This window comes from Bombus impatiens, unplaced genomic scaffold, assembly GCF_000188095.3.
Source record: "Bombus impatiens unplaced genomic scaffold, BIMP_2.2 scf_0389, whole genome shotgun sequence".
NCBI classification, from domain to species: domain Eukaryota; kingdom Metazoa; phylum Arthropoda; class Insecta; order Hymenoptera; family Apidae; genus Bombus; species Bombus impatiens.
In genome coordinates this window covers 867,880-893,613 of record NT_176808.1, presented here as the reverse complement: position 1 = coordinate 893,613, position 25,734 = coordinate 867,880, and the positions used below count along the sequence as shown (strand labels likewise).

Sequence of the window (25,734 nt, the reverse complement as noted above, 5' to 3'; positions counted from 1 at the left end):
CACATACTGGCCCACTGACACCAACAAAATACCCGACCTTCTCGACTTCTTTATAACTAAAAATATCTCACCAAGACACGTCCAGATCAACTCCTCGGCTGATCTCTCCTCTGATCATTCTCCCGTGGTGGCAACAGTCAGTTCAACAATCATCGAGAATACATCTAATGGCTCCATTCACAACCAACACACCAACTGGCAGCTCTTCAGAGAAGTCTTTACACACTCAACCTCAGCCCTCACCCCACTAAAAACAAAGGAAGAAATCGAAGCAGCCACAGAATACTTAAACACGAGCATAATAAACGCAATCCGCCTCTCCACACGGACAAAGCCATCTAACAGCAAACAAGAATATCCGTATCACCGGAGCTGATACGAAGGAAGAGGTACTATCGTTCCGCAAAGGTTCTGTGGCACGTCTCGAACGATGTGATGAACGCGGTGTCGGTGATCCAGGTGATGATCGTCTGTGAGACGATCGGTTGTTCGACGAACGACCGCTCGACGGCCACTTGCTCGACGGCCGACCGCTTGACGACCAACCGCTCGACGACCGATCGCTGGATGATCGTACGCTTGATACCCGGGAACTGACATTGGTATGTTCCCGATGTAAGTATGTGTGGTGTCGTTGTCCACATATGTGACACGAACCAGCTGAACATTGGGTAAGAGAGTGTCCTTTGACTAGGCAATTTGTGCAGAGTGATGCCCTTTTTACAAGTTCAAAGCGTTTGGTTGCCGATTTGGAAGAACACTTAATAGAACACTTAATAGAAATGTTAAACATGCTCGATCAGCTAACAGCATTAGGAAAAGCCTTAGGTGATGAGATATCAGTAGCAGTGCTTCTTCGTAGTTTACCAGTCATGCAGTCTACAGAGAATCAGATCTCACTATGGAATTCATCAAAGGAAAGCTCATCGATGAATATAAACGGCGCAGATATTTAGGATGCACAACAGATCAAGATGAAACGGTAATGAAAGCAAATGATGGTAGTAATAGTAAGACGAAATGTTTCTTTTGTAAGAAATCCGGGCACATGCAGAAGGATTGCCGTAAATACGCCACATGGAAAACAAAGAAAAATAAAGGGAATAAGGTGATGGTGTATACATCTGATGAAGAACAGCAAGCTTTTGTGAGTACAGAATATAAGGCATCTGAGAAAATTTCCCAGGAACGTTGTCTCGAAATGAGTAATAAAAATGGAAAACGTACAGATGTATGAATCATTGCTCAGGGGCTACGAGACACATGACGGCAAGCAGAAATTGTTTCAACAGCTTCAATCCAGATGAAAAGAGTTTTGTACTTTTAGCAGACGAAGTTGAGGTAGTCCAAGTAAAAGATAAAGGATCAGACATCAAGGTACCGATAGATAAAGACACCAAGTAACGATAAAGTAATAAACATTCATGTTGACAATGTGCTGTACATACCTAGATTAAGCTCGAAGTTACTCTCGGTGAACAAATTAGCAAATGATGACTATAAAGTAAGTTTCGAGAATGACTGTTGTCGTATTATAAAAGATGGAGTAGTAAAAGTGTTTGCTAAAGCCTCAAGCAACTTATACCTACTGCCGACCATCGAAAGTGCATGTACAATTAAGGAAAAGGAACACGATGAAAGCTGCCAACATACCTGGCATAAGCGTTTCGGGCATAGAAACATAGATGCAATAAAGCAATTAGAGAACGGCCTTGTACCCGGGATAAAGACAAGGGACTGCGGCATAAGAGAAATTTGCGAGTGTTGTATGAAAGGAAAAATGACGAAAAAACCTTTCCCTAAAGAATCATTACGAGGACGAGTAATATTTTGGGTCTCATACATACGGATGTTTGTGGCCCAATTAAGACTGTAACTCCAAGTAAAAAAAGGTATATTTTAACTATGATTCACAAGAATATATCTGATGAAAACAAAAGATGGAACCACGAAATGTGTTAAAGGATTTGTACAACTAATGAAAAATCAATTAAACAAGATACCTAAAGTAATAAGATCGGATCGAAGAAAGGAATACGTCAGCAACAATCTAAGGAGTTATTTACATAATGCAGGTATAAAGATTCAATATACAGCAGGATACTCACTGCAGTAAAACGGAATGGCTGAAAGGAAGAATCGCTCATTAATAGAAATGACTAAATGTATGCTTATTGATGCCGACATGAACAGGAAGTATTGGGGTGAAGCAATACACACAGCCAACTTGCAAAATATCTTATCTACAAAACACACAGGTAAGACGCCGTATGAATCATGGTACTCTGAACTACCCGACGTCAAAAATCTTCGTTCTTTTGGTACTATGGAATATGTACATATACCTCAAGAGTGTCGAAGAAAAATAGACGAGAAAGCAGAAAAATTAAGGTTTGTCGAATATTCGGAAGAATCAAAAGCCCACAGATTACTTAACACAACTACGGATAAAGTAAGCCGTAATGTGAAACTCGTAAGGAACCCGGGACTGAAGAAATTATTCTTGAAGAACAGACATTATTCCTGAAGATACAGTAAATAAAGCTGAAGAAAACAGAGGAGATAACAATAAGGAAATTATTGAAGAAAAAGGATGAACCCAAAGACAAAGATAAGGAAAATAAAGTAACAAGTAAAGATATTCCAGATTCAGAGCCAAGGCCGGTCAATTGGCTGATTAAGACCATGTTTTAGTTTAATAGCTTGAGCGGTCTTACCTTGAAGAACTGGACGTTGATCTGGCAATTGGTTGCTATTCGATATTGTGCGGCGTGCGGTCGCGTATATGCTTAGCGAGGGAGGAGTTCCTTTCCGATGACTGCTCGTTTGGTTAGTTGATTAAGTCGATGGAATGTTAATTTCACGTGACACTGCATGGTCACTGGTAAGTGCACTTTTCAATGGCGCGTGATCCGGCTCGAAGTACCATGTATTTTCGATCTATCGCGGGGAGACGCGATCGCGAGGAAGCGCGTCAGCGGGAGTCGTAAATTCCCGTTACGATTATAAGAATCGACACCACGAACAGATCGATCGATAACACTGCGATTAACAGGTAAATAAAATTTATATTTCCAACACTTAATACACTAAAGAGTTACACCGGTACGTATGATGTAAATGCCGTAGACGAAACTTTGAAGTATGACACTCCGATAGATGAGCACTGAATGTTCTTTCGTAGTAGAGCAAGGCCCTTACAGTTGAATATAAGAAGAAGGTAACTTCCCTGATGTAGCAGAAGTAGCAACTGAACAGACTGACTTTCCGCTCTCATGCAATTGCGGAGAAAAGCTCGGTGTGGGTGTGGTTTGTTGAGCGAAGAAAGCGGATTCGTTGCTCATACTTTTCGTTAGTAAGGTGAGGGAAACGATCTGCGATGCCTATTGGTTCTAGTCAATGCTAATGAGTGATGAGAGGGGAAGGAAACCTCCTACCTGTTGCTAGTTGATGTCATTGTTTAAGGGAAAACCCGGATGTTTCCATTAGGTCAAGGCTTTCTCCGGTATTTCTAAGAGCGCATAATAAACCTAAGGACTTTTCTAAAACCATAAACCGAAAATATTTCTAGGATTAGAAAATCCTTCAGAACAAACATAATAACTGTAAAACATGTGTTGAAACAATGAAGTTAAAAAAAAGTTTTATGATGCATGGTGTATTAATTAATAAAAGTATATTATTATTATTGTTGCTATTTTCGCTTTAAAATCTAATTTAACTTTAATTTACGTTTAATATCATTATATTATCATACATAAATATCTGAATGTAATAATGAGAGGGAGGAGAAAGGTATTGTATGAAACGCAATCATATAAACCGGCCTCGACACACGCTAGGGAAAATCGCTCAAAAATTGAGTCGTCAGAAATCAACATGGAGGACAACAAAGTTCTTACGAGATAGACGGAGATAGGTGAAGTATTTCTGTCTGAGACATTCATAGCATGTCATGCATGAGCAGAACAAAAATTTTGTCTTCTATGTTGACGTTTTGGACTCAAAAAGTGGATGCTTTATGGTTTCGTCAGTATTTTCAGTATAGGAGTGTCCAGACCTGTTTGTACGACATTATACCTCCAGAGTCTTGAATACTTTCCATGCATGTATATTGTATATACATACATATATAACACACTTAAATATCTTGTATCTACATTTGTACATAAATATATCTTGTGTATCTCTTTCCACTGGTTTTGAAAAAATGCCTGAAATTAACTTAAAACTAGATTAATTTAAACGAAATTGAAAACTCTTATATAGGCCCTAATTCTATCATATCAGGAACCTAATTCTATCAAAAATCTAAAGATTTCTTCATAAATCTTACCTATCAGAAATCTAAAAGATTTTTTTTATAATTTCTGTATATATCTACAAAAATTTAAAGATCTATTTATGAAAATACTATCGATATAAAAGCAAGCATGATTACCAACACTAAAGTAATACTTTATCTTGCCAAATTCCCACCTAGCTGACTCCTGATTGGCTGGAGCGGTAAAATTGTATTACCATTACAAAAATATATTATAAAGTAAAATATACACATATGCTGTTTTTTCTCGATATTATTTAATCAAACATTAATTGAGAAATATGTATTATTTTTAACGCAATATTATTAATATTATTAATCCTAGGAACTAATTTTCTTTTTCAAGTAATTTTTATTTTTTATTTCTTTTATATTATTAAATACTTTAGCATATAACGTGGAATTATAAAACATTAAATTATTCAAATTTACTATTATTTGCAACTATATAAAAAATAATAATCACATGGTACATGTGCACAATTATAATTTATACATAGAAGATATAACAGTGTTTAAATATCTTTTAATTACAAATGTTCTAAATAATCCTGTTTTTATATTATCGGATTGTATGCGGATAAACAACATGTTTTAATTTTATTTTAAATTTACTTTTATTAATTTGGCAATTTTTTATTTTAGAATCACATTCTTCTAGTACTCACCAGAATGCATCGTGATTTGTGCGCGTGCGTAGTTGCGTTCTTTTCTCTTCATCATGGCGGTGAGTGTGGAGTCGTCGTTTTGAAAACAAATTTTATAATCTTTAAATATCAAAGACATCGTGCCTAAAAGGAAGATTGTTTATATATTACAAAGAAATCATCTTTACTAATTTAACATTGATCAATTTCTTTTTCATTAATACCTTAATCTTTTAAGTTTTATGTATGACAGTTAGGCGAGGTTTCTCAGCATGTTTGCGAGTATAACCTAAATTTGTTTTATGATGTTTATAAGATTTATAGAATAGTCGCTTATAATACTAATTCAAGAAATTAGTATAAATAGATTGAACATCTTGATATCATAATTTATTGTTATAAAACGAATCAATATTTCGAATATTTTTTACGTTTGTATTTAAAGTATACAGTATTTAAAGTGAGCAGTTTTCATTAAATGAAGCGTTTTTTTACAGGATGTAAAGAAAGTGGTAGCAAAAAAAGTGCGGAAAGAGCCAAAGGATTCATCCAAGAATGTTATGCGTGAAGTGCGCATTCGTAAACTTTGTTTAAACATCTGTGTCGGTGAATCTGGTGATAGACTCACTCGTGCTGCAAAGGTAACAATTATAGATGTTATTTGTATTTTGTTCATTTCAAATTGTTTTAACTTCTTCATGTTCTTTTATTACATCATAATTATTGACATATATATATATATGTACTATATATATATATATATATATATATATATATTTCTATATCTCTAATAATAAAAGTTGGTTTCTTAAAAATTAATCTTTTTTGTAATTAAATATAGATTAATATAAATAACGATTTTCAAATTAAGGAACACTTTTCATTTCTATTAAGATTTTTCAAATTTTTGTAGGTGTTAGAACAATTAACTGGACAGCAACCAGTTTTTTCTAAAGCAAGATATACTGTGCGTTCATTTGGCATTCGCCGTAATGAAAAAATTGCAGTACATTGTACAGTACGAGGTGCTAAAGCAGAGGAAATTCTTGAACGTGGATTGAAGGTAATTCTATCACTGATAAGAATGTTTTACATTTAATTTCTTTTTAAGTGTTCAATTTTGCTTTTCCTTTTAAAGGTACGGGAATATGAATTGAGAAAAGAAAATTTCTCTGGCACTGGAAACTTCGGTTTTGGTATTCAAGAACACATTGACTTAGGAATTAAATATGATCCCAGCATTGGTATTTATGGCTTGGATTTCTATGTTGTACTTGGACGACCAGGTTAGTTTATTACCATTTGATATTCTATGATAAATCAATATATTAAATATATGCACATCTGGCATAATAGTTACTACTATATTCAAGTTGTATCTATATTTATACAATATGTGCTAGAATATAGGCTTCGTATTTGCAACTCATGCCCACTTATAATACTGGGTGTGTTACTTAAATGAAGCTACAGTTTAGATTCATATTTCTTTGAATATTAACATTGTTATTATAATTCTATTTTGATAAATTAAGAGTAAATTGCAGAATATTTATCCTTTTACTTAATTTTAGAACTAAAAGCTGTTTGATGCTGTAGAACACTTTATTTTATAATTCATCTCTCTAACAAAATGACCTTTTTTTTTGTTCTAATCAAAAATTTAATAGAGGATATAAATCTCTGTAGATGACTTAGACATTCAGCCCTTGATCTTCAGATCTTGAGAGATATAATTGAATGCCTTAATGTCTGAATGATTAGTTTTGAATAAGTCAGTAGATTTTTTCATACCATTACCTTTATTTACAATCTATATGCATAGATTTATTTTAATTAATATAAATGATACATTAGCTTATGTATATTGTAACTGTAAAAATTAAATCAAGCTATATTACAGTATAATCAAATAAATGTTCTTTTATATACAATTTGCAATATTTTCTTCTGTTAAGGTTTCAATGTAGCTCACAGGAGGAGGAAAACTGGGAAAGTCGGTTTCCAACATAGACTTACCAAAGAAGATGCAATGAAATGGTTTCAACAGAAGTATGACGGTATTATTATAGCTGGGAAGAAGTAATATACATATTTGTATTTTACAGTTCTTTCATAAAAATTTTAAAAATAAACTATTTGTTTAATCAAATTTTATTAATACCTTCATCACATATTTTACTATCATGCTTATAAGTACATTATTTGTCTAAGAAGCATAATTTGAATGCCAGTTTTATAATATTAATGTTTTATAAAAATATTAGAAACAAAATTTTATAAATTGTATAAAGTTATTCAATTATTAATTTTATTACAAAACTTGCTTCAAATTAAGAATCGGTGATGTAGGAAGTATTATAATAAGGAAAGGTTATAATAAGTAAATACACACTAATAAATTAGAATTTTATAGACTTTATTAATGACTACTATATCGTCACCAGTGCGTTAATACATGAGTAGAATATTTTGTTACATATTCATTTTTCCATAAAGAAGATAACATAAGAATATTCCACATACAATCTACGCCATGGATAACAAAGGCATTGGTTTTAGCTTAACATTTAGTTCTTCAAATAATTACCAGATCAAATTTGTGAAAACCGTAGTAGTGATAGTATAGAATGTGAAAATACAAAAGGCCTTGTTGTATCAGTACATGATCCTATGTTTTATTTTTTATATATGTCTTATTTATTTATGCTATTTTTTTACAGAAATTATGAGTAAATAAATTAATACGGAAACTGGAACCTCATTGAATATTTTGACTTTTAAGTGAGCACATGATTAATTTTAAATTATGAGAAAGGAACTTCATATTTGTAGTTCTGCATATCTTTTAGAGCAAAGATACTACTTAGAGATGTGAACATATTATTTAAAACTAATTTTGTCACGCATTTCCCTTTCGATTTCAAATTTTATTTTTTTTTATGATACGCATGAAACATATTAGACTCTTCAATTTCAAATAATAAGGATAACTAAAGCAAAGCGTTCACACTTTTATTACAAATATATTCTAAATATATTTTTCGAAATGGAAATCAAAATCTAATATTTACCTAATCGTTATATTTTATTTTTTTATCATTTACCTTTAACATATATCTATAAAATTAAAATACTCAGGGTATTGGAAAACTATATTAATACATTAATTTAATTTTTTAAATTTGCGTAATTTAAGTAAAAAAGTTGGTAATATAAATTTTTATTGCAAGTACCTACTAAACTTAATTATGATAATAAATAATTTATTTGTAATAGTTCTAACTCAAATGATACAAAAGTGCAAACATTTCCGTATGAAACGCTTATATAACTTTTACTTTCTGGAATATATTATACTAAAACTTGTATTATTGAATGACTGACATTATTATAAACACATTAGCTTATTATATGAGAATAAGCTTATTTTCCAGTACCCTTATACCGTAATACTATTATGAAATAGTAATAAAACTTGATGCATAAGGTTAATTTTTTGGAACTCTATTACCTAATTAATATTAGGATACTTGACAGCAATATAGCAAAGCATATATGATTTTTTTTCTGTAATCTGCAATTTATGTTTAATAATTTTTTACTATTTAAATTTATCTTTGGTTTTAATCTAATGGTATATATAGTCAATCATTTCAAAACATGTGAAATAGAATTATAACAGATATATAAGAAATGTGCTTCTTTTAATATTCACATGTGACATCCATAAATAGTTACACCATTGCACTATAATACTCTCTCTTATTTACCTAACTCGACGTAATCAGACAGATAAAAAGGCAAGATATATCCCTCAGTCTCCAAATTGTTTCTTTATCTGGACGCCATATTCTTAATGATATAATTAAATATTTATATATACTATATTCTTCTTAATAACAATTAGATATATGTTGAAGAATTTAAATAATCTTGCAACATTAATTCACATTCTGTACAATTAATTCAATATAATATTTATGCCATGGTAAATTATACAAATACATAATGCTTTCTACTTTCCACAGTAGAATTGATAAATTCTTTCCCTTTACCATAGATACGTAAATATATTTAATCTTTTGCATTGGTTGTATTATTGATAAATAAAGTTAACACATCAAACATATATGTATATTACATTAAGTGTATTTTATAAAACATACATTTAATATATCAAACATGTAATAATACTGAATGTGATAGTATAATTTGTACAATATGTTACATAATGTAATGCACGTTATACGTTTATAAAAACTTTCTAATATTTTTTATGGTGAGAATTGTGATTATCAGTTATTACTATGTAATATATTAGCTAATGTATTGTCAACCAATAATTTCAAGTGCAATGCAAAGGATTAAATCATTTACTGTACTCTATACTTCATACATTTATACATATATGTATATACATTTTATATCACTTTTCATTTTTAATACATGTTTATCTGAGTCAATTAAATATCAAACTAATAACACTAAATAGAAGAATTACTCTTGATAACTTATGTTATAAGCATTATAACATATGTTAAGCACTTTACACAATGTTACTATATTTTTTGACATGTTTTATTTTTAAAACATACCAAACAAATATTTTCATAATAATTTATACATTTAAAATAAATATTTATCATTTATTACTCATTTTCAATATTCAGAAAATTTGTAAACATATGTTTATGTCAGTGTAACAATTTTAATGACTGAATTAGTCAAATTGAAGATCTACATACAATAAGTTAATTCTAAATTTAGAAGAACATAATTCAAAATCTATCTCCTTTTTGTTGTAGAAAATAATTTAGTAAGTTACATTTATATAAAATGTAAAGTTTTGTTATTTAAAACGTAATTAGAGAAAGGAAGAGAGAGAGAGAATTTTTGCAATTGCTATATATTGAATAAAGATATGTTAAAGTATTTATGTGTAAATTATTTTAGTCATAATATAATAAAAACAAATTTATATGCAGAAATATAATAAATATCAAATTGTTTAGTGTTAAGTGATACTCACTATATGTTCATGAAATTGTATTCCATTGAACCTTCATATTACATAAAATTAGAAAGTCACAGAACATGATGTAAAAAAATATTCTTATCATTGTAAGTTATCATTTCCTGGATATAGCAAGTAATAATTCTCCATATTATCAATCTAAGAAATTTATAATACAGTTAACTGTAAAATGATTTATGTGAAATAAATAAAATCGGTGAAGGTAACTGAATAATGACTTTCTTATTGGTTACACGAATTAATTTGAAAAGAAAGAAAAGAAAAAATGAGTAAAATACATGATATGAATGTTTTATACCGGATTTCAGGTAAAATAAAATTTCACGTCATCAGTTATAAAAATATATAAGGTCACGAACAAAAGTATTGGTACAGCCTTTAAAGCAAAATAACTTTTTTAAAATTGAACCAATCGACTTAATTTAGGGAAGTTAGAAGGTTGATCGACGGTTGGTCGAAATCACGAAGCAAATAGTAAAGGTCATTTTTTACAACTTTCTTATCTGAGCCAGTAATAAAAATTTAAAAAGTATACTTTGTTGATTTATGTTAGTTATATATATGATGAAAATTACGTTGCTATAAGCTATAAAGGTTAAAAATGATGAAACTCACAGTTTTCGTAACGATAATAAATCTAAATTTTTGTTCACCTTTCGATATCTGTTGTTTGTTTTTGCATCGACCGATTTCGATAAAATTTTTAGCAAGTATATAGCTGACATAACTCTTTAAAATGTGCTGTTAAAATTTTTATTACAGGCCCAGATAAAGAAGTCGTAAAAATGACCTTTACTTATTCCGACCAATTGTCGACTAACCTTTTAACATCTTTAGAAAAATCAAATCATTTGATCCAATTTAAAAAGATGTATACTGTTTTAAACAGTATGCCAATATTTTTGTTCGTGACTGTATAACGATATTATATGCTATTTTACTAATGCAAGTATATAACTCATAGTTTATGTAGACTGATTTCAAACAAAATGTAAGTCAAAGATAATTCATACCTGTTTACATATTTTTCAGTTGGCATTTTCTAAGAATAAAGGAATTGTCCGGAAATCCTAGATCTGTATGCATTAAAATTTAATAATTAAAATGTTGTAAATATTACTTTCTTATTGATCGATATATTTTATCAATATTGTGCTTTTCAACTTCTGTGAATCCTAGAATGCTTTCAATTGCGTTCAGATGCCCATGATGATTTTCTTTATCCGTTAAGAAATAGTAAATCGCCGATTTTAGGAACTGCAATGTGATCTCTGGATCAAGGGCACCTTGATTATTTCGCGCTTCTATGATACGTCGATACATTGCCTGTTGAAAAAATTATATTTGCTAATAATATTTTTAATAACTTTTTCTTTACAGATTAACTTATGTGCTGTTTGAAATTTGATACATTCCTTGGTTGTGTACTGTAAATATTAGATTCAGATATGGTGTCAAATGAATGAAAAATGAGCGATTAAATATATATATATATAACAGAAATGTAAGTTATTGAAAGCTATAAATACACATTGAATGAAAAACTATATTAAAATATATATATGTATGTAGACATGTATATACATGTGTATTATGTAAAGTTGCCTTTTTTTCAGGATCTGACATGATTATAGTGATGTGATTTGTATGAAATGGTACAAGCATGTGATGCTTAAGCACGTGCAAACTTACATTAACTGAAGGATAATAAGAGGCTGTTTCTTTCAAGTGCACAAAATAATCTGTATTGACCTAATAATACTGCATAATAACAGGAACCACCTACATTTGTGCTTAACAATAACAATTCGCATGCAATCGCTGTGGCGAAGCATTTCAATTGTAAATACATTCTCTCATAAATATAAGTTCCTAATATGTATAACTTACAAATGAAAGCACGTGAAACCAATTCTTGCCACTATTATAGTTTAAAAGCTAATAAGCTTTTGTTTTTAATAATTATCAAAATGATAAAATCTCTTTACAAATTCAGAATAATTTCTACTTTTTATTTATATTTTTTATAAGTTTTTTTTCTGTAAGCAAAAAGCAGGTACCTATAAATGTTGGTTATTATATGGCTAAGCTATTTTTAATAAACAATATGATTGTTGATTATATATAAAAGTTATTATGAAAAAAAAATACTTAATATATTGATTAAAATTGATATTGGTATTATATAAGTTTCTGTTATATGTAACTGACATACTAATTGCATTTAATACAACTATGAATTATATGCTACTTTTTTAGAAAAATAAAAATATATGCATTCATATAAACTATTTAACATTATGCTTACACATTTATTTTATATTTAATTTCATGCTTGTGGAATTTAGGATATATATACAGGTTGATAAAAAAATTGTTCAAGATGTAATAAAATAAATTATGTATAAAAATAAATTGAAACACGATATATACAAATATATAAAAAAATCTTTTTGGGTATACATGTTCTGAACAATAATTATGTGGTTTTACTACAAAATTAATGATAATAATCAGGATGACATTAACAATAATATTAGAACAAAATATAAAGTAGAAATGACTAAATAACAGTGAAAGGTTTATTCAAGTAGTAAAATTTGCAAAATTAACAATTTTATTTTGTTCCTTGCTAAGGAGAGAAATGCAGATATTCTACTAATAAACATTTGATATTATAAGAATCCATCATTTTGCAAAAAAACCTCAAAAGGGCAAAAATAAAAAAGAAAGAAATATTCGTTTGTTTGTGCATTTGTACGTGAACAAATACAACATAAATGCTTAAAAAACAGTGGATGAGAATTGCATCACGTGGCGATTCAGCAAAAATACAGACCTTACGTGTGCCAAGGACCCAGAGAGAAACAGCCTCCTGAGCACTTAATAAACTTTGGCTACGATCGGCTGAAATGTGAGGTTCAGGCGAGTAGCTTGTGTCCTGGAGTGTGAGCGGCGACCAAAAAAAGTGGTACATCATTAGTACAAGAGAATTGTGAATGACAGAGATGCACAGAAAGTGATGCGCAAACAACACTGATTCCTAAATTGTATCTTTTTTATTTATATTGAATTATTATGCATTATTTAAAAGTATTAAAAAGTTGTAATTTTTTAAAACTCTCTATGAACGGATTTCAAACTTATGTAGACAGTGTGAAAAATATAAAATAATAAATGGTACTGTATACAATTTTAAATTGTTGTTGTACTACAAAGAAGTATAAAATATCCTATTGAAATGTTTTTAGAGTTTATATGTGAAAAAGATAGTTAAAATAATTAAATAATGCTGATTGTGAGTGCAACAAGAAAAAGAAATTGATAAAATCAACAAATAAATGATATCAGTAAACAATATATGTTTAAAATATTTTAAATCCGATAATACAGATGTTTCAAATTCAAAATTCAAAATTATCTTTTATATTATAAATAATAACTATGTTAAATATTGCTTGTTGTTATAAATACATTGTTACCATATTAATAGTATAATTTAGTGTTATTATACAAGTTATAACAAATTTTAATATGTGTTAAAATGAAGTTCATGCTACATATTTTATATAGCAATAAAGATAAAGCTTTAATTATAAATGACGTCAGGCATAAAGAATTTTATTCTTTCACTTTTAATGTGCACTGTGTATATTACTATCATAAGTATTAACTATATATAAGGCGATCCTTTTACTAGTTAACTCAAAGACGGCACCAACAATCACATCACGGCGGTACATCGTGTCATACGTATATATGTATGTTATACGTATATATATAATGTACAAATGTACATACATATATTAGAAGCCAATATCGTCTCTATGTCAAAGTAGACACGGCTGTATAGCTGTGTATACATGTAATTGTAAAGTGAAAACAGGAATGTATGATGTGCGATGTGATCGGCGGTGCTTTTGAGTTAACTAGTGAGAGGAACTCCCTGCATGAAAGTAAACATCGTAACTAAAGCAAAAACATTTACCTTGATATTTTCTAATTCTGCTTGTGTAATTGTTAATTGTTGAAGCAGCTCTGCAACAGTAACCTTTGGTGGTGTTTGATGCGCATGTTCATATATCTGTAATAAATATCAACTTTTAGTTTTTACTTATGCGTTTAAAAAATACTAAAAATAGTAAACATAAAATACTAAAAAATACTAAAAAAGTTAAAAGCATTAAAACTTTGTATCGAGATATTGAATATTACAGACATTGTTTTGTTATCTTTTAAAAAAATAATACAGTTAATATATTATGAAATTTTGTTTCATGTTTATAGATTCAATGTAATGATCAACGTGCAACGCACCTGATCAGCTTGTTCTAGGCGTGCAGCTTCCTGTCCTTTGGCATACATTCTCAGGTACATTTGTTTATTTCTTTCTTCTTGCTCGTTTAACAAAGCCTTTTGTTCAGAAAGTTCCGTTTTCACGGTTTCTAATTCTGCTTCTAATTCACGAGCACGAGCTTCTGCAGCATCAACAGAAGGCCTCACTTCGCAGTAACGTGTATTAACTTCAGCCAATTGATTCAATAAACTTTCCACCTGTAATATAAAGCAATTCATTATGCCAATTTTTAAAATACATATTGTATTAATGTATGTTGTTTGTTAATGCATTCTTACGTAAACAATACTGTAATTCTGGCATTTTACTTATCATGTAACATTAAGACTAATAAATTTCTAATTTAGAAGTCTACTTAGAATTTTTGCTTTTAGAAAACATTTATTATTTTATATCATAAAATAAAAAGTTTCATATTAAGATATCGGTGGTGCTTAAGTAAAAAGAAATTAAATTAAATTAATATTTGTGTATTTAAATAATCAATAATTTTCCAAATATTTAGCGATACTATAGGATCTGCACTGACCGAATTTCTCAGTGCTGTGTTCATGTAAAGCGGGCAATAAAACACGAAGGTGTTATCTCATTGCACCAAATTAATGGTATTGTGAATCAATACGTATACAAAGATGTTTTGCAACGTCTTTTATATGACGTTAAAGATATGTTATATATTAAAAAATTTGCGATTATTGATTTAGTTATGATCTTTACTATACATAAAAGTATAAAACCATTATCATTACTGTTCTACATTTTATTAACCGTTCTATGTTCTTATAAACTAGTCTTCTTTGACTAAACTAGACCAAATACGAATCTTTCATTTTGTTCATTTTTTATTCAATTATAAATATTCAACGACTATTTTATTTGAGATATATACCTTGTCGTTGTGTTTTTGCTTGAGTTCTTGAAGTTCATCAACATGTCTACGATGCATTTCTTCAATTCTACTTTCATAAAGATTCACCAACTTGCGTCTCACTTCATCTCTTTCTGGTATTTCTGCAGCGGATCTTACAAACGTATCGGAAGTACTATTTTCGGGAACTGTATTAGGCGTTGCAGTAACATGTGTACTTTCTGGTTGCACCTCTGGTATATATACAGAATCCTTCGAATGGACGGATCCGTCTTCAAAGTGACCCGAGTCCGCAAGAGAGGAAGGTAGATCAGAGGGGGCACATTTTTCTGGAGTTTCTGGACTTGCGACCTTTTGTAGTGTACCTTCGTCCGGTAAATCCTTGCTTGGCGATTCAGGTGAAAAAGGATTGTTCTCTCGTACAGTGAGAGCATCGCTACTATCCGTTCTTTCATCGGGGCTATTCAGAGAAGCTTTGTATAATCTTAATTCCACTACTTCCTTCGTTAGTCGAAATATCTCCTGGTCTTTCTCTTCAATCTCCTTCCGCGCTTCTTTTAACAAAGCCTGAATAATATGATTTTTATAATGACTTACATTATTCAAAATAGATGTTCTTGTTCTTATTACGATGATAAATGATACGGCGAAGGTGCTATACGCACCATATTATTAATATTACGAGGTGACATTTATTTTATTTATTTAACCAAAAGGTAAAAATACTCGAATACCATGATAAAGTATAAAAAGACACCTTTTTTTAGCTTAGCAACTTACATATCGAATTACATATCGGTACATATTGATATATGTATTAAGAACATATTGACCGTCTCCACGAAGTACTTAAAATGTTAATTAAACTGTTAAAATGAAAAAAATTACAAATAACATGCAGAACGTATCTAATTTCATAGAAGCATTATATTTTTTGCATAGAAAATTTCTCGTAATATTTTGTTATATTTTATAGTCAAACTCATCAAATATATTTGATAGAAGTTTAAGAGAAATTTACAAGAAATATGAAGCGAGTTCATGTCTTAACTAGAGGCTCTAGACGCGTTACATTCTCTTACCGTCTGCGGTTTGAGACTGATATCATTACGAATGGTTTAATTATCGTAATAAAGTGTTAAGTAAAAATTCCAACGAAGAACATTGCAAAAAAAGAGAAACAATGTTGGTTTTTACCTGAAATTTTCTAACTTGTCTAGCTGCTCTTTGAGTAGGCGTAAGGTATTGTTCATTGTCCCCGGTATGGTTTGAACAATGAACAACGTATTTTCGTGATCTACCCGACCACGTGGTACCGTTGAGAGCAAACGTAGCATGGTCACAGGCGCTTGCGGTACTGCAGGCACTTCCGTAACTTTTTACGCTTTCTGCATCGCTGTCATCGGCAATTCCAGTGCTTGATCCTCCGGAGGCCGCGTGTCCAGGTCGCGGCCTCGCCGGGGTCAATGAAAGGCTCTGCAGAGTAAAAAGAAACGAGACGATAGTTTCGTTAATTTCGTGTAATTTAACCCCTTAAGGCCCACTTTTATTAAAACCGAACCTCCGTAATATTACATAGTTGTTGTATTCTATACATTCAATCTACTAGAAAAAAGCGAAAGTCTCTCCCGAAAAATAGATCTTGGTATAATTTTATAAATTTTATTTATGTAATAAAGTTCGTCCTTAAAGGGTTAATTTTTTCGTCAGAATTATTATCTCATATTACTCTGGTCATTTTATAAATAATTTCGTTACTATCTGTTGGATTAATTGAAAGCATAAGCATTATATCAAAGAACGTTACCTTATCGGAACTTAAATCATGCGAACCAGGTTAAGTCAACTACACAAAATGTATTTTCTTACGAACGATAAGTTACAAATCCCTTAGGATTATTGTTTTCTTTTTATATTTATGATTTACAAGATTATATCCATCTTGACTAGTGTTTCTTCAATATAGTATTTCTTCGTAGCTAAAATTCTATTTTTTCTTCATATTACGCTGTATTAAATAAGAAAAGGAACGCTAGAAAGGAATTATTATTATGGTAAACAGTTAAATATCCTTTACCAGTGTAATAAAGATCATAGATATATTTCGTTATAGTACACAGAGTATTTCAAAATACTGTGAAATGATGTTTATATGATGTCGAGAGTTACAAATTACCATAATTCCTTTTCTATGTTTTTTACGTAACAAGTTTGGAAGATTATCTTGGAATTTTATAAATTTTTCACAGAAATAAAAAGAAAGATAAAGATAAATGTTGAGTACATTATATACGATATATATTGTTCATAAAGTTGAAATACGAATCCGAAGAAGGCTGAACACATAGTTCGACTAATACATTATAAAAAATGGTTACTCATACATAGAAAACTATAATTAGTTTTGGAAAAGTTAGTAAATAACGTTAACAAGCAAATTAGTGTTGTGAATGGTTAAAACAAGTCATTTTTACCACGTCTGATTTCCATTTTAAGTAATTTCTAATTTACAAGGTTTTTAAATAAGATTGTCAAATCTCCCCATTTATTTATCACAATCGCATTACTGTTAAATATAAAGGAAGAAAATTCATCTCGTAACATCAGTCACTCAGAATCAATAAATAATTCCACGTTTACATTAAGGTTGCATTCGAAAGATTAAACGTAAAGAAGAGTTCATCGCTTTTATATCTGGTTGACCTAAGGGTAATTTACCTTAGACTTAAGGAGAAGCTTTCTTGCTCTCTGACTAGGAACTTAGGAAGTCTGGTTTGAAAGTGAGGCAAAATCAAACACCCCATTGAGCAGAAAGATATGAAAGTCTTCCTTAAAGGCGAGAAGCTTGTCGAATCTGCACGAGAACAGTCTTCAAATAAAAGCGGCTAAAATATTTGATAAATTACATACTTTTCAATAATAGATTACGCTTGATAAATGTGACAATTATAAATAAACTTAAACGCGCTCTTACTTTGTAATGAATAATGTATCACGCAAATTTAGTTTCCGTTGTTGCAAAATCATTTTATCTTTTCGTGACAAGTGGACTAAAGTAAACTCGTAAGTCAGAGTGTAAAAAAAATATATTTCGTCTTTATTAGTCTTGATAGTATAAAGTCTGTTGAAATTATTGTACATTTTAGAAATAGTTATGGAAATTTAATTATATATTGCAACTACGGTTTCTTAAGATAAACTGTAATTATTAATTAATTTTTAGTAGCCTAGGAAAAACACGGCATATTTTTTGTAACAAGGAGAATCTAAACGTTTAGAACAAAAAAAATGCATCTTTGCATCAGTACGATATATACATAGGTATTATTTAACTCAAATTTTTTTATCAATTGGAAAATACCCTTCATAAAACACATAAGAAATAATAAAAAATTTAATGGCAAATGAAATTTTCCCTATAATGTATATCAACGCTGGTCTTTTATTGTTTATTAAATATCAAATTTCAAATAAACAACTGTATATTATTAATATCAAAAATTGAATTAACTGCTAAGATCAACATTCACTGGCGGAGAATTGCGCCAATTTCTGTTATACCGCAGATGTCGATAATCGCAATATTTCTTGGTTCTTTATTTTTCTCACTACTTCGAGGAAAGAAGCGTTGTACCCTTTCGCTCGACTGAGCAGTTAATATTAGAGTAATGTTATGCAGATTACTAAATAGTATTATGCACATTATGCAAACGATAAGATAACTGATATATAAATATACATATAATGCATTTATATTATATTATATTCTTATTATATACAGGGTGGTTGGTAACCGGTGGTACAAGCAGAAAGGGGGTGGTTCCACGCGAAAAATGAAGTCGAAAATATAGAATAAAAATTTTTTTTTAATTTTTCCATCGAGACAACGATGTACAGTGAGATCCGTTATAACGAGACGCGATAAAGTGCACGCGTACCGAGCGAAAATTCAAAGTCGATTTTCTCGAAAACAAAGCCTCGAACGAGAAATTTTTATTCTATATTTTCGACTTCTTTTTTCGCGTAGAATCACCCCCTTTCCGCTTGTACCACCAGTTACCAACCACCTTGTATATTATACATACATATATATATATATAAGAAAACGAAGCAAATCTAAGGTTTATCAATACAATAACAGATAGATATATCTTTACTGAATGTTTAACAACTTAATTTAGACTCTAGACTATGATTACAGTCAACACCAGAATCTATAGATAGTTTTCCATTCAAGTTGATATTATGTACATGGTATTCACAGACCGTGTCGTGAATGAGGTTTGAAGCTAGTGTTAAGAATGAGAGAATTAAACCAACGTAACGCCTATTGGGATTAAAGCGTTGATAAATACCGAGCACGATCTCGAAGCACTACGATCTAGGAGCAATGGAGAGGTTTCATGTGCGCCGGCGCATTGCTTACGGAAAGGTTAGACTATCTCCATATTTTGTTGGCTATCTTGAATCTACTTGAATTTAGATACAATTGATATTTCAAATTTTGTCTAGGTAAGCGCCAGGCATCTTTTCATGCATACACGCCGTTCCTCTTGCTTTTGTGTCTGTCTCTATGAAGGAAAGCGGCTTATAATGGAGGTCGTCATACGTTTATACGATACTTCGCAAATATTTCTTATTTATTCAGGTCAGAGAAAGTGGAAAGTTGTTTATTCAATAATAAATGAACTTTTCAATTACAGCGTATGAATCGAAAGGACTTTATTAAATATGATATCAAAGATATCAAAGGGATCGAATTTGGCAAGTTGCCTATATTTACTCCATCGTTTGAGCGATTCGAATTTATTCGTTATTCTATGTTATTTAATGACTCAACTAAAAGATAACGCATTAGTTGCGCAATGGAAGTTTTATTATACTGTATTAAACTTAAAAATAAAGCAAAGCTTCGATATAGCATATGTGCTGTAGTTATATTTTTACGAAGTCCATAAATTACTGAAACTATTAACTAAAATCATAACTGGAATAAATATTTTCTGTAAATAATATTACTATTGTAATTTATATATTTTTTTCTCTCCCATATCTGTCACAGTTACGTGTAACGCATAAAATATTATTACAGTCATAAACAGTTACACGCTTACTAAAATTTGAACAAAAAACAAAGAAAAAAGATTTATGTACACGTACTTGTTTCACACGTCAACCATTTTGTTAACAATAAAACGATAGTTTACCATCATTATTGCCTACAAAATTATATCGATGGTTGACAATAAGTTCTTTAGCACTTGCAAAAAACAGTTTCGTTTATACCGCGTTTAATATACACTGATAAGGCACGTATCATCCATATATCCTTCTTTCACTACCAATCTATACCTTTCAATACCTTTTGTGTTTTAATCATCGCATTATAAATCACACGAAAACAGAATGCAGTCTGGATATAGTCAATAAGACGCAATTGTCAGCACGCATCTGCGATCTGCATCGAACGAAGGATACGGCGTAATATTGCAGAAGGATGTAAGAGGACCACTTGGAGCAATTTTTATATAGAATATACATGAAAGATGGCTAATATCGGTTGACAAGGAAGGTTAAAATACTCACGAGAGATCGTTGTCGGGGTGATTCGGTTCCATTCTCCGTGATGACGGGAAAAGTGCGATGGTCCAGATGATGGTGTTGCTGGTGGTGCAGAAGGTTAAAGCGACGACACTGTTGATAAGACCTACTCAGACCCGCGGTGACCGCGGTACTGGGTGGTGGTGGTGGATGATTCGGTGAAACTCGCTCACCGCGCATGCGCATGCTAACCGAACGACGTAGACCTGTCGGCGAGGGACGTGGAATCCGAGAATCCAACGAAGAGGATACCGAAGATACTGAGGGTGACGGAACGGTACTCGGTGCACTTCCTGTCGTGTAAACCACGCTGTTATCGGCATTGACCTTGAGCGTGCTGCTATTGTTGTCAGTACATGTTGCTGATTCTAACGATTCTAAATCCATCGAGGGTGATTCATTGGTGTTGTTTACATGAGCTGAATAATCAGCATGCATCGATTGCGGGGAATGCAAGGACCTTTCGCTGCCGTGACGAACCATCCTGTTGATTTAACTTATCTCATGACTTCGTAAAATTCCTGTACGAAAAAATCAAACTTGGTCGAATTTCACTTATAAGAAAATATGTACATATATGGATAGCAGCAGTAAAGTATATTCACATTACATATATTTTTAATTGTTTATCCTATTCTGTCTTTGTCACTTGTCAAAAAGGAACAAAATCTAGCCGATGGTTATAGTGATTTTATAGTAGGTGGAAAGTTGTAAAATTATATATATATATATATATTTACGAAATTATAAATCTATTATAAAATTATAAAATATTGTTAATAAATAAAATATAATGTACTATCACTACTAATGTAGTATTCACGTATTGTAGTTAATAATACACAATGAACAATAAATATTATATGTATTTCAGTTTTCAAAATTGCACCGTTTAACTGTATAGTATGTGAGAATCTATCCCGTTTAACAAACGGGATCATACATACTTGACTATAATACCAGCACTAACGTGGTTTATTAACATTTTAAGATCTCCATTCAAAAGCCGGAAATTCATTGGAGTTTATAATGCACTAGCTGCAATATTTGTAGGAAATCAGTTGATGATGTAGAAATATTTATTAAAAGTGGAATCTAATAGCAATGTTTATGCAGCTATAACTTTGTTCATCATTTTGTAAGTTTTAATTGAATATTGTATTTCAAGCTTGCGTAAAAAAAACTTATTCTAATATCTTTTTTCAATGTGACTACGTGATTAATTTTGATATACAACAAATTTTATATTTTATTTGTATGAAAAATTTTATTGTAAGTTCTAGATGTACCAACTATATCATGCTGAAAACTGGTCACTTGAAGAATATCGACTTTATAATACAAAGATTCATTGCGTTGGATTATTCGTTTTAATGGAAGTATTTCCGTTCGTAACAGATTTGTTCACAAGTATATTTGCTCGGTATGAATTTTCTTCGTTAGTACAAAATGAGTGTACAACTCATAGAGTTTTGAATTCTTTGAGAAAGTGAACAGTTATAATTTTAAAGCTATTGCAATAATTCTTTTTTTTTCTAAAACTATAATAAAAGCCACAATTGAAACCTGCGTACAATTTAAGATGAAAAATGTTGGTCAGTTTCCAAATGGTTATTATCTTAAATTATTAGATAGGTAAGAATCTACACTAGTGTAGAAAAAGTAGCATAAATATTAAAAATACAATTAAACGAAACATTAAGTATTGTACATGTATATACACAAGAAATAAGATATGAAATTATCAATTAACCGAGATGTGTCTACATTTATCTTACACCGTTTTACACTTGTGTATCATTACGAAATCAATTGTATTAAAAGAAAATTGTTCTATTGTTAAAGTAATTAATAAAGAATCTGAGTAAAAAAATTATGCTGACTAATTTGAACGGAATTTTACACCCCGAAGGAAAGGCAGTTTCTATCTTCCTTTTCACAGAGTAATTCGACTAGATTTTAATAATAATAAAAAAAAGAAATCGTGTGAAGGAAACATCTTCTCTAGCTTCAATGACGCGTTATAATAGAGACAAAGGTTATTAGGTTTATTCTATAGTGGGTTAAAGGAGTTATACCGTTATTACAATTACAATCTCAAATTTTCTTATTTAATTAACCTTCGTTTGGTTTTAATTGAAATTTTTTGCAATATCTTCTTTTGCAAACGTCGTCTTTTAATAAAAACAATATTTTTTGCGTAATAAATAATTATATGATGAAGGCTTGATATTTAACACGAAATACTTATCTACGTATCCTTCATCATTAGTGGTTAAATAAATGTTGCATTATCAACAGTTTTTTAGACACACATATTTAAATGTATTTATCTTCTCAATATCAGCCTTATCTCTTTTTTATAAAATGCGCTTTTTATTTCTTATCACATACCTGTAAGATTAACATCACTATAGAGGGAGATAAAACATGTATGATTTTTGAATGAGTTAATATTTTTCCACAATATCTTCACATAAATATTACCAACATACGAAGAACGTGAAATTTTGACATTCAGCGATCGTGTATTCATTCGCAGAATTTTATATTTGTTGATATTTTCTGTCATGTAACTAAAATTCGTGTGGTTTCGTATCATCGTATCGCACACAACCGACACGAATTAGAGCAGGGAAAGGTCTATTGGTATAAAGTAATCGATCATTTGGTGTCCTATTTCAAGAACATGCTGCAGCATTATGCAGTGTCCACATTATCCTTAAAATTCTTGAAACAATATTACTTTTTGCATTTTTCTTTGATTAGGAAATAAATGCACGAGTTGATAGTGATAACATCTTTTAAAATTTATATCTTGTAATACCATCCTCTATTTTCTTTTAAAATATTCACGTTAAGTGCTTGGTAACTATTACATAATCTTGCATCTGCTCTGACTAGTTCTTACAAAATATGAAAGAAAAAAAAATTAGAAATTAAATCGATGTACGCATGACTGATTCGAATTAAGCAATTTACATAGATAAAGTTTACCTACGTTGTACCAGCTACCATATTTTGTAAGTTTCTTATGACGTGTCGTGCGAATGGGAAGTAATTAACAATTAGAAAGTAATAATTAAATCATGTAAAGAATCGTATCTTACCTTTAAAACATGAATTTGGAATAATAACAGATTCCTTCGCTTATACAAGTCTTCAGAAAGTCTTAACATGTATTATAGACGCCTATGTGCAATTACTATGATTATGAGCTTAGAAACGAAGATAAAACACAGACAAATTATGGATAAGGAACATTTGGTTTCACTGTTAATTCGTGCCACGCGGGCTTATCGTGTGTAGGAATTGAATATAGCTGCGAGTATTAATTCAGCGATTCTAAATCTGTTATACAACGTAAATTATAAGAATGCGTTTATGCTAACAAACCAATGTTTATGGATTATGTAAGGAATATTCGACGAATAAGCCACTGAACACCACTCTCATCGTCGTACTTTTAGCACTTTTAGAATAGGATTAAATAACATGCTCACTACCCGAACATTATCCACCCACGATCCTAACACGACTCGTGCAAGCAGTGTTGCATTAGAGCAATCGCGAGATGTCGTATTATGGGCACCGATCATTGACAATGTCGTGGTTTTGGTGTATTAGCGCCATCTAACAATGTTTCATATACAATAACGATTAACTGATTATAGGTAAGTCAGGTTATTTTAATATACTAAAGTCGTTGTTTTCTCTCCTGTAGAAGAGAGTTTTTCCAATAAGCGGTTACTTATCCGACGATCAATACGTGGCGTTTTCCTTTCTCTACGTTTATTCGGTTCTTCGTTGCGTTCATGGATAACATGACTCATTGATTTTGATCTCCTTAACTACGATATAAAAACAAATGAGAAATTGTAATGTGGGCGAGGGGCGTTTCTAACGGCTACTTATTGATAGTTAGCAGGCGATTTTTTAACGGATAGAGATGTATGTATGTACAGGATAGATCTAACTCTATATGGATATTCGTCTGTCATGGTAGTATCGACGAAGGACTTTGTGTCTCACGTTCTGCAATACCGACCTCGAAAAAGATCAGAATGTTTCTTACGCTCTCTATTTGCTATGGCGAATATAAAAATTTGTAATTCAATTGAATCGTCGAACACGATAAAAATGAACTTGTTACATCTTACGGGTCATGGCATCATATGCAGTATCAGGTAATATATACTGTTATATCTTTAACTAAAGACAGAATAGACGTGAAATTAAATGGGACCTCATCTGAAATACCGACCGCTAAAGTCAATGTTTCTCACGCCCTCTATAACGCCCTCTATATAACGTCACCGCGACGATTGTAAATAATCAGAATGCGCTCCGTTTATTTAAACAAAACTTTAGGTAGTGCTCGATTAAATAAATTTTTGGTCATTGAATTCATTTATCATTTATCTGAGCGAGAAATTGTAAATGCTTAGATGTTAGGTATTTGTCGCACGACAAGTTCAATTGAACGGAATTCTATCGTAAGAAACATGAAAACAATATTTCAACATAATCTTATATTAGACAGTAGAACAGAATTGTGTGTGTGTGAAAACATGATATTTATATATTTAATAATTAATTAAAATATTATGATGGTTGTAAAAATTAAAAATCTTGTAAAAGAGTTTCGAAAAATCTGTTATTATTACAAACTGAAATATTATATAAATTCTTTTCCCTTTGGTCAATTTCATGTTTAACCACTATAATACAATTATTTTTGCCATAAACTAGCGCTTTAACTTACTTATTAACAATTTAATTATTATGTTATGACATTTAGATCTGATTGTGTTACATTGGAAAAATCGTTAACTTTCGACTAATCTTGACAAGGTTAAGTCACTTCGTATGTGTGTCATAACAAGTATATATAAGTAT

At 30.6% G+C, this 25,734-nt stretch overlaps 3 protein-coding genes and 1 long non-coding RNA gene across 6 annotated transcripts; 3 read left to right on the top strand and 1 right to left on the bottom strand.

Moving 5' to 3' along the window:
- Positions 1–1,263: 1,263 nt before the first annotated feature.
- LOC117151740 lies at positions 1,264–2,694 on the top strand. Its single transcript, XM_033321093.1, has 5 exons — positions 1,264–1,400; positions 1,453–1,851; positions 1,918–2,112; positions 2,194–2,452; positions 2,545–2,694. The coding sequence occupies exons 1-5, from the start codon at positions 1,264–1,266 to the stop codon at positions 2,692–2,694; spliced, it is 1,140 nt and encodes a 379-aa protein (XP_033176984.1).
- Positions 2,695–4,917: 2,223 nt separating this feature from the next.
- Positions 4,918–7,123, top strand: LOC100750038 (60S ribosomal protein L11). Its single transcript, XM_003490097.4, has 5 exons — positions 4,918–5,051; positions 5,469–5,612; positions 5,885–6,034; positions 6,110–6,257; positions 6,930–7,123. The coding sequence occupies exons 1-5, from the start codon at positions 5,046–5,048 to the stop codon at positions 7,055–7,057; spliced, it is 576 nt and encodes a 191-aa protein (XP_003490145.1). The 5' UTR covers positions 4,918–5,045; the 3' UTR covers positions 7,058–7,123.
- Positions 7,124–8,659: 1,536 nt separating this feature from the next.
- LOC100749917 lies at positions 8,660–25,017 on the bottom strand. 3 transcript variants are annotated; one of them, XM_012386441.3, is made up of 9 exons: positions 24,884–25,017; positions 23,946–24,686; positions 20,821–21,390; positions 16,432–16,710; positions 15,256–15,801; positions 14,327–14,563; positions 13,998–14,093; positions 12,849–12,950; positions 8,660–11,335 (listed from the first exon to the last, which is right to left on the bottom strand). In XM_012386441.3, exons 3-9 carry the CDS (start codon positions 21,316–21,318, stop codon positions 11,126–11,128), a joined length of 1,968 nt encoding a protein of 655 aa, XP_012241864.1. In that variant the 5' UTR covers positions 21,319–21,390; positions 23,946–24,686; positions 24,884–25,017; the 3' UTR covers positions 8,660–11,125. The 3 variants fall into 3 exon arrangements, with proteins under 3 accessions (XP_012241864.1, XP_033176926.1, XP_033176927.1); XM_033321035.1 differs by having other exon boundaries at positions 20,821–21,356; XM_033321036.1 differs by lacking the exons at positions 12,849–12,950; positions 23,946–24,686; positions 24,884–25,017 and having other exon boundaries at positions 20,821–21,544.
- LOC117151731 lies at positions 11,331–12,281 on the top strand. Its single transcript, XR_004461834.1, has 2 exons — positions 11,331–11,513; positions 11,626–12,281. It is a non-coding gene; the product is annotated as an uncharacterized LOC117151731 (long non-coding RNA).
- Positions 25,018–25,734: the final 717 nt, after the last annotated feature.